Source organism: Phalaenopsis equestris, unplaced genomic scaffold (genome assembly GCF_001263595.1).
Source record: "Phalaenopsis equestris unplaced genomic scaffold, ASM126359v1 Scaffold000006, whole genome shotgun sequence".
Classification (NCBI taxonomy): Eukaryota; Viridiplantae; Streptophyta; class Magnoliopsida; order Asparagales; family Orchidaceae; genus Phalaenopsis; species Phalaenopsis equestris.
The window spans coordinates 668787-679046 of NW_018164448.1; the positions used below are offsets into that span (position 1 = coordinate 668787).

At 35.9% G+C, this 10260-nt stretch overlaps 1 protein-coding gene across 3 annotated transcripts in view; it reads left to right on the top strand.

Moving 5' to 3' along the window:
* LOC110018221 (folylpolyglutamate synthase) overlaps window positions 1-10260 on the top strand; it is a 34421-nt gene that overhangs the window by 3788 nt on the left and 20373 nt on the right. For 2 of the 3 annotated variants that reach the window (XM_020715475.1, XM_020715477.1), the window contains exons 5-13: window positions 3772-3832; window positions 4188-4271; window positions 4459-4515; window positions 4707-4767; window positions 5642-5688; window positions 5768-5845; window positions 5983-6150; window positions 6253-6507; window positions 6643-6727. In XM_020715475.1, coding sequence (XP_020571134.1) covers window positions 3772-3832; window positions 4188-4271; window positions 4459-4515; window positions 4707-4767; window positions 5642-5688; window positions 5768-5845; window positions 5983-6150; window positions 6253-6507; window positions 6643-6727 — 896 coding nt within the window. The remainder of the gene's footprint in view (window positions 1-3771; window positions 3833-4187; window positions 4272-4458; window positions 4516-4706; window positions 4768-5641; window positions 5689-5767; window positions 5846-5982; window positions 6151-6252; window positions 6508-6642; window positions 6728-10260) is intronic. The other variant, XM_020715476.1, reaches the window with a different exon arrangement.

Below are 10260 nucleotides of genomic sequence, written 5' to 3' on the forward strand. Positions count from 1 at the left end.
CTCTTTCCTCTTCCTCCGCTCTGCCTTATCCTGCATTCCAAAGCCGCTCCTCTCTGTATCGCGCTCCACTATGTGCATAAGCCGCAGTCCGCACCCTCTTACTTCAAAACCCACTTGCGATCTCTTTTGTTCCTTCCCAGTGAGTCGCAATCGATTCGTTGGCTACCTAAAGAACTGCGATCTTGTTTGTTGCCTTCCCGACATAGTCGCGATCATGTTGTTTCCTTCCCATTCGCGGCTGCTTCACGATGACGAAGCAGAAGGTGCACTCCCAGTCGCCATCGCTTGCACAACTCCCAGTCGATGATTTTGTTCGCGAGAGAGAAGGGATTGCAAGAGGCAGATGAGACGCGAGGGAGACGAGACAAGACGAGGGTAGCGAAGGAATAATCTTTGAATGCCAAATTAAAAACGCGGGTCGCGGGGTCGATCCCGTGGCTCGCGTTTATTAAGAAATCAAATAAGCCGTTTTCAAAACGTAGTTCAAACGCAATTATCAAACAGGACAATGACGTTTTGAAAACTCTGCCGCACTTATAAGTTGCCCCAAACGGGCCATTAAATATAATATTTCAATCTCAACAATATGATTGTCTTGATCCCCTAGCATGGTGTTGGTATAGAGCTTTTACGATAGGTTGATTGATCTTTTATTTGTTACTTGAGGAGCCTACATAATAGCAACGGGCAAATCTCTTTAGTTTTTTTATAATTAAGTTTGTGCATGGAAGATAGAAGGTGGCTATTTTTATGCTAATTAAAATATGTTTTTATGATGCTTTGGGTCATTAAGCGACAATTTAGTGTCATGGTCAAATTAAGATATGTTAGGGCTACCTAGCTAGATTAGGCTTGCGAGCTTCTTAAGATGGGCATGAATGTCATTTGAATTAAGCTAGCAAGCATGTTAGGGAGACTTTGGGATAAAATGTTGATCATGTTTCAATAGGGATAATAGTGGCTAGAAGAAGTGATAGCTGAATAATGAGCACCTGACAATATCAAAATAGAAGCTGACCTGATGTTGTTGTTGGGACTGTCTGATGAGAGTGGTTAGGGTTGGACTAAAATCGGTTGATGGAGTTATATATTTGATAATCTTCTTATATTCAAATGGCTAATTGAGACTTCGAGTGGGGATTTAATGTTATGGACTGAGTAACTGCATGCAAATTCAAGTGGCTCTAGTTTTGGACAAAGAAAGCAAGCAGGTGCCGAGTATTGTGGATGCCGACTAGGGGTAATGGGAGGCAACTTGACGGTTGGATGCTGGAAGGAGGACTTGTGGGCAGTGGTATAGTTGGATTGGGTGGCAATTTATGGGATTTATTTCTGATCGAGTCAATGAAATCGACGAACCTGATAGGTTAACCTAGGCGGAACCCTACTAGGGAATGACTTTAACCTTGACATCCTTTGATAATGTGTTCGCTTTTGATTCAATGAGGAAAGTTAGGTGTTTCACTAATTTATGTGGAGTTTTAAAAGTGACTTGGGGAGTAACCAATTCATGAAGTTGTAGCAGCCTGGAATTGTTTGAGAATATGTTTGAGAAAAGCAATATTTTGGAGAGATTGGAGAGAGAAAAAATTGCAGATTTATGATTTGAATTTTCTGTAAACTGGTTGTATAATAGAAATATGCTTGCTTTGATTCTTTTGATTTACGTTATTTTTAGATTTATTAATAAATCTTATAACCACAAACTAATTATATACATCACTAACTGATGCTGGGGCATATGCCCTTTGCTTGGTGTTGACGAAGAACATCTTTGACCCATTATTAATTATTGCTTTGGCACGAGTTGGCGTGCATTGCCTGACGGAGAATCTCCTGCAGTTAAAAGATCAAATTAGGTCTTACTTTGCTACATTCAACGATATTGGTCTGGCGTCTAATATAAAGCTTGAGGTCATATTCTTGAATATCTACACAAATTACTACCAATTATGTGATCTATCCGTAAAAGTGGATTTTGAGCTGTAATCAATTTGATCAGTCACGGAATTAGGGCTATTTTAATAACATTGAAGATTATTTGTGGCCACATCAATTCACCTACACTTGAGTTGCATTTAGTTATATAACTAGCTCAAGCAAAATGTTTATTTGCTTCCAATTTGTTTAGGTTTTATCTTCATAGAGCTATTTGATTTAGCCTCCTTGTAACAATGAACTCTGATAAGTTGATCTTTCTAGTGGTCATTATTAAAATGAGGAAGATGAAGTGAGAAGAGTCTATTTCTAATCTACAAAACCAGTCTCTTTTAGGTTGTGACATTCTTTCTTACTCATTGGAGTGCACTTGGGTTGACAAAGAGGGGAGAAACTTTTACTAATAAAATTCCTCACAAAACATTCTCTTTAGGAAACAATAATTTCACCTAGTAGTTGTCAAACTAGGTGCATTGTTCTTATACTCCTGTCAAGTTCTATTTTTGCTCATTTCTTTTTTGTGTGATATTTTTCATCTCCAGTCGTTTAATTTATGAAGGCTACAAAGGTGCAGCTCTATTCGGTTTAGAGCATATCCTCCATGGCCATTGTTAGTGAGATTTATGATGATAGGCTTACTTTACCTTGTTTGTTCTTAGCCATTTAGGAAGAAAATTTACTACTAATGGTAGCATTGCCAGGAGAAAATATTATTTTTAATAAGTGGGCCTGTGAGGGATGCATTCACCTGTAACTTCAAGTGACAGATCTTGAAAAGATTAAGGCTAATTTGAAAATTGATGAGTTGTCAGAAGGACAAATCCTGTTGATACTCTACTAAGCAAATGGGAAAACCAACAACCACCCCCCCCTCCCTTCCAGCATTGCTGCAGCCCAAACCGTCTCTTGTTCCTGCTTTTCTAACCCTCCCACTGTGCCACTGCCATCTAGGACAGCCAGGGAACACCTCCTTCTTGCTGTTCTGTCGCTACCCATCCCCCGTCTCAGCATTCCTTTGCTGCGGCTACACCAGCCAGCTATTTCAATCTACCTAGCCGACTCGCACCACTGTTGGGATACACTTTAGTGGGGTTTGCTCGTGTCGTGTTATTATATTTTTTCTTTCAAGCGTGTTGGTTGTAACCTTTTATTTGACTTTGAGTAATTTTATTTGTTTTCTTGTTGTGATTTGGGTTGACTCTGGTATCAACCAGTCCAAAAAGTATTGGGGTCGGCCGAATCCTCAAAGGCTTGGGAGTGGTGTCCAAGGGGAGTGGTGTCCGCTCCTAGTTATCATAGGATTATTTGTTTTTATTGGTGTTTGTGGTTAGTTTTTGCTGTTTGTTTCGGGATAGCCGTCGGCATCTCTCCTTTTCCTTTTAGGGTTGTATTCAAGCGTTCCCAATGGTGTTGCAGTTGTATCTAGTTCTTGAGGTGGTGTTTATCCTTCCTCTACCCTTCCCTCATCTGTTCCTGCATCATTTTCCTTCACCTTCTCCCCTCCAGCTTTGCTGCGGCACCCTGAACAACAACCTGCTGCTGTCTCGCCCTTCCATCGTTGCTGCCATCAACTAGAAAAAATTTATAGGGTTGATTTTTTTTTTCCCTCTCACGCTTCTAATTCTTGCTTTAATTGCTAAAATTTAATAGACCTGAAATATTTCCCGAAGTACATCCCTTCCTGTCTGATCCCAAAACTTTGCTGAACGTAGTATTTGGATGAAAGAATGAATTTGTTTCTTTATAAGAAATTGTTTATTTTCTTGAAGATTATTTATTTTTATCAATCTAGCAAGACACTGAATTTTTTCTCAATGGCTGTACATATTGCAGCATGGATATATCAGAGGAGAAATTTTTGGCATACTTCTGGTGGTGCTGGAATAGACTACAGGTAATTGTATTGGTTTTGCCTGAAAGAAGGTGCACGTAATTTTGTCATGCTTCTTCTTCTATATTACTATCAAGTATGTTGGGCTTTTGAGGTCTATAATTTTTTAACTTAATTTTTTAAGAGTTATACAGCTGAACTGATATCTTTCATTCTTAATGCTGGCATTATTGTTCTTTTTACATTATTTCGTAGTTCTGTACAGTTTGTTTTCTTGTAATTTTATTCAGAGATGCTCATTTATATTCTTTATTACACTCACATAGTAAGATTCATTAAAGAAATATATATTACAAGTGCAAATCCATTTTATATTAATCCAGGAGCAATTGATATATGCCCCCTTCTGTCTGTGCAGGAGAAAACTGATGATAATATGCCGATGCCAAATTATTTTCGTTTCCTTTCATTGCTTGCATTCAAAATTTTTGTGGCGGAACAGGCCAGTTTACAGTACACATCATATTCTTACTCATATCTTCATAATTTTTCGTTCTGACCACTTGTACGGCCTTTTAAAGGAAAAATACGATGCTTTGCCTATATTTACTTAATATTAGTCAGTAAATGTTCTAGATTTTATGATAAATCACAATTTAGGTAATATATTCTTGGTTCTAAAATTTCAGGTGCATGTTGCCATTCTGGAGGTTGGTTTAGGAGGGAAATTTGATGCAACTAATGTGGTATGTCTTAGAAAATTAGCACTCTGATTTTCTGCTGTGAAAGAAAATGCCTTTCATTTTACCATTATAATTTATTTTACGGCTTCATCATATTTCAGGCATTATTGTTTTACTTGTATAATGATTACAACAAAGATTTTTGTAGTTGGGCGAGTTAGAAAAATATATTTACTTTTGATAGTGTTATTCAGGTTCAAACACCTATCGTGTGTGGGGTCTCTTCACTTGGATATGACCATATGGAAATACTCGGTGAGTTGTCCTTGAAAATCTGCTTATCCATTGATATAATATGAACCAAAGATGTCTACCATGGATACACAATAAAAAACAAGGGCTATACATAGTTACATGCATTCTACAAAAATTTTCTATATTGAATATATAAAGCGCATATTTATACATATACCCTAAACCATAAACCCTAAATATCACATCTTTTCATCCCTTTAGCACTGTACTTGACTGCAGGTTTACTGTGAGATGGAAGGAGAGAGATTAGCTTCTAAATATCACATCTTCCCATCCCCACAGCACCGCACTTGACTACAGGTTTACTGTGAGATGGAAGGAGGAGAGATGGGCTATAAATTTTTTTAGTATATTTTAGTAGGAACAGTAAATGGTTCGATGCTTGCCGCTTGTTGTTTTAGGATTAGTCCAGTCTAACGGAGTGGCTTTTTTTTAGGACAAGAAGATTTTTGCTATAGGAGTGTTTATACTAATGTTTGGGTGTTAAACATGCAACATAGATAAAAATTTGTAGCATTTAGGCCCCTAAAACATTATCATTAAAACTTAGACTTCTTTTTCTTCTATTGATTATTTTTACCACGTGTCGGACATTGATGCCTGTAGCTGTTGCTTTTATATCTCCTAAATAACTGTACTTAGAAGAACTTGCGAATATCATCAAGCTACTAATTCATACATAAAAAGCATCTCTTTCTGTTAACAGTTTTTATATTTTACAGCTATATAATATATTCAGTTTGGCTTGGTTATCAAAATGTATAGAGACTAATAGAGAGTAGATTAAAGTAAAAATATGCACAACTTGCTAAAAACTGAACTTTTTTGCTTGTACACGCGAGCACAGCCTTACATTTCATTCCTCTACAAGCAGGCAATACATTGGGAGAAATTGCTGGAGAGAAAGCTGGCATCTTCAAGGTTGTTTTTCTGTATCGACTATGGCTAAAATTTTCTCTCTCATCTCAAATGAACTTTTTTCCTTCATCCTTTGTCATAGCAAGGAGTTCCAGCTTACACTGTACGCCAGCCTGAAGAAGCAATGTCGGTTCTTAAGGCTAAAGCATCTCTTTTAAGAGTGAGCTCCATTTGAAATTTGAAGTTTGATCAGATATAGTTTTGACAAAGCTATTTTACATATGATTTTGATGAACTATAACTTTCAATTCAATTTTGCAGAAGTATGACAACATTAAATATTCTTTTCTACTGCAGATATCCCTTGAAATTGCATTGCCATTGGATAGAGGATTGCTGAACGGTCAAAAGCTCGGACTTGATGGTGAACATCAGTATATAAATGCGGGCCTTGCAATTGCCATGTGTCGCACTTGGCTTCAAAAAACTGGACATGCAGATGGCATATTTTCTGAAACCACTAAGGTTGATATTAACGCCTAAGGTTGATATTAATGGATAACTTGGTTTGCAATTTTGCATCAAATTTGAGAAGTTTACCACTGATGTTTTTCTCCGTGGCGACAGAGTAATCTGCCAGAACAGTTCATAAGGGGGCTTGCATCAGCCAGTTTACAAGGACGGGCACAAATAGTTCCTGATCCATATTTTAGCGTGCAAAGTTCAAACGTCGGATCTGGTGGCTTGGTTTTTTATTTAGATGGAGCACACAGTCCAGAAAGTATGGTGGAGTGTGCAAGATGGTTTTCCCATGCTGGGAAAGAAAATGCTCGCCATGTCAATCACCTTGAGGAACAACCTAATAATGATTGCAGAGCACAGGTGAAATCTTTTTATTGTTTTATATGTTCATTGCCATGTTTGCATGTTCATATAGCATGGCAGTTGCAATATTTTGAATTCAGTAATATTAAATTTGACCTACATTTTTTGCCATTGGTTTTCTCTGAAAACTAGGCGCAGATACTTTTGTTCAACTGCATGACAGTGAGAGACCCTGAAATGCTGCTTCAACCTTTCATAATTACCTGTTCTGACCATGGTAAAATATTTCATTTGCCTATGAATATTTGCATATCCCCCGTGTAATTCATGCAAACATAATACTGATATTCATTCATAAAAACACATTATTGGTGAGTGTCTTGATTTTTTGACCCATTCACTTTAAACCTATTGCATGTTCGACTATTGCCGTACTATTGTGTGAGTTTTTGAAATTTAATGGTCTTCCATGGTCTAATACCAACATTTTTTTTTTCATTGAATGTGATGGTTTTCTACTTTTCTAGCATAATCTCCTCTAAGCTCAGATACCACATCATCTCAGCCACTGTTGAAGCATAGCGGGCGGCGACCGAAGAGTCAGTGTTGCAATCCTTCTGAAGATCAATCAAGGCAGATCTTCCATCCTGGTTGAGTTTTACCTCCGCCTGCAAAGGAATCCATTTAAACTCAGACCCTTTGCATTTCTTTCGATACGATAAAGGGCAGAATTTCATTCTTAGAAATCATGTCCTCGGTGCGTTTTTGACGGGATTGTGGGGGTCATCACCTGAATCGGTCGTGGGAGCCTTCCCCTTACGACGACGTTCTTCTTCATCGCCTTGGACAAGCCAACCTAATCAAGGTGTTTGGTTGGTTGTTCTTATAGATGATCTCTATGATGTCCTGGTGGAGACCTTACCCGCGACTCGCTTGTGTTGACAAGAAGAGGATGTGTAACTTTGTCTCTTTTCGACAAATACAGGACTCCTAAGGCTTCCGGTCGAGAGTCAATAGACTCTACCTCTTTTTCGGCTAATTATTTATATTTTTAAAATTAAAATTTAATATTTTAATATTTAATATTTAGTGTAATTTTGATTTTTAAAACGGTATTCTTTATTTTAAAAAAATAAAGAGACCAGATAAATTTCATATATCTAATAGTTTAAATAGCTGAGCCTGATACCATAAATGATATATCATTTCGAAGGATAAACGTATCACTTATTGGTAGATTTAACTACTTAAACTTAAAAGTTTATGACTCTATTTTGGTCTGTGAATTTTGTATCTGACAAATTCTCTTCTCTAATATACAGATTAGATAGGGTTTAGATTAATCTGAGTTCTTAATTTTCTATAGATGCAAACCCCTATAGTTAATTACATCTTAGACAACCGAAGTCACCTAAGAAGACTCTCGTTTAAGATCAAGATTTCGTCTTCAAGAATTCAACGTTTAAGTTTTTCACGATTGTTTATAGGAAAAGTCAAGTGGGATAGGTTCAAGAAAGAACATTTTTTTTCAGAATCCAAAGGAGCAAAAGTAGGAGATGTCAAAAATACTGAATAAGATTCAGTGACATCTCAAATTAATCTATGGTTTGACTTTACATCTTTAAAAGAGAAATTATTTGATGTTTTAGTCTTGCAATTATTTAGATATTCGGGACTTGTGTCTGCATGTCATATGCAAATAGTCCAAGAAAATAGGAGGATTTATGTCGTACCGAACGATGACCTCGAAATCCAAAAAAGTTTAAAACTTATATCGTACGATATAAAATCGTAGAAAATCCTAAAAGATAGTGTATGAGGATTTACGTCGTGCCAGAAGAACGACCTCGACGTTCTATAGGTATGTTATTTAACTTTGAGGAAGTTCAGTTGAAGCTCCTCTTTCCACTTTCTGTTGTTGTTTCGACCGCTGCTCGAAGATGAATCGTCAATTGACCACGTCGTTATCTCGTCCCGAGAAGAGAAGAGAGAGTCGAAATAGATCTTATTATTAGTTTATTGAAGTTTACAAACATCATTTGTGATTTTGAAATTTTGAGAAGTGTTGAAATGAAAAAGTGTATTTTGGTTATATGGAAACGAGGGAAAAGAGAAAGAAACATGCCTCGAATGGCCTATCCTAAAGTGTTGTATAAACGTACTAAAGAGGTAGTAACTAAAATATGAGTGCAGATGAATATCTATAGTATAACGCAGTAAAGAAATGAAACACAGAACATGCAGACATCGTATAATAAAGTACTGTAAAAGGACAAAAAAACTGAAAGAAAGTTGTATAATAAAATACTGTAAAGAAATAAAAGACTGTACAGTAAAGAAAGAACTATGTAGTAGGAAAAGTAAATAAACTGAAACAACTAAAATCGTACCTGGTTAATTCTGTTGATGCTTCAAAATATATTACAATTGCATAACATAAAGAGATTAGATAAACATTTGTAGATTATAAAAGAAAGTCTAAATGATAAACATATGAAAATTTAAAGTGAGATATAAGATTTTAATTTGGGGTTAGGCTAAGACTAGATTTTTTTTTCTCATTTTCTCGATTCCTCAGGCCACTGATATATTGAAGTCTACATATCAATATTAATCAGAAGTCACTAACGAATCACCCCTAGAGTTGGGCAACCCTAGACCCTGTCACTTAATTAATTAGTGAACCCAAGTAGTATCTGAACTTATCAATTAAAGGTAAAATGTGCTTATATGTGGTGTATGAGGTGTAATGTTTTGTGTATAGGATTTGGTAATAATCCGTGAAGGTGTAATGTACATGTGTGTAATATCGAATCTGTAGTGACTAGTGTATAGTGTCTATGGTGTAGTATCTGTAAGTATAGTCCTTGTCACCCTATAAGTATAATATCTGTTGTCTTATCAGTTATAACATCTGTTATTTTATTGGTGTAGTATCTGAACCTTTAAAAGTGTAGTATCTGTTGTTGTTTACCAAATCTTTTAAGAAAGGGTTGGGGCTGCCAACCACATAAGGAAGTGAAAAAGGACATCTTACAAATTGAATATTAATTTTATGTTTTTAGCTATAAGAAAAAGCTGATTAAAGGTTCTTTGCATCACTGCCTTTTACCCCGCATCTTGAAATTATGGGCCACTTTGATATTTCACATGCTTATCAAAATTATATAATCCAAACTATAAAGTTTCGGATCTCTCTTTTCTATAAGACCAAGCCATAATGTAGTACAAAGTTAGCTGTATTGTTTCTCAAATGTCCAAATTGTGAAACAGAACAAATCTGGTTCTGGTTTTTTTTTTTTTTTTTAAATTTCAGATTACAAACAAAGGATAAGCTGCAGTTCCGTAAAATCTGAGAAAAGACTGGCTGCAATTCTTTCCAAAATATCCAATATATCCAATATATAAAGCAAGGAAAAGCTAGACGCAACTGTCCCAAATGTTCAAACCATAAAATGAAGTAAAGCTAGCTGCATTTCTCCCCAAAATATCCAAATCATGAAGTAAAGAGAGAAGATAAGCTGCTGTTTCCAAATCTGAATCAAACTAATTTTATTGTAATCAAAGAAGAACTCATATAGCCAACACTCAATTTCTTGTATTCGTTTATCTAACACATAAGCTTTGCTCGTTACATTTATATCATCCAAAATGTTGAAATTATATAAAAAATACCATCAATTTATCTTTTAGTAAGTAGAAAATGCATTTTTATGCATGTGTGAAGTAACAAGTATATTAAGATTGAAGTTCATGTATTGGATTTATAAATACTAAAACAAATTGTGTGTGGTATATATGTGAATCTAC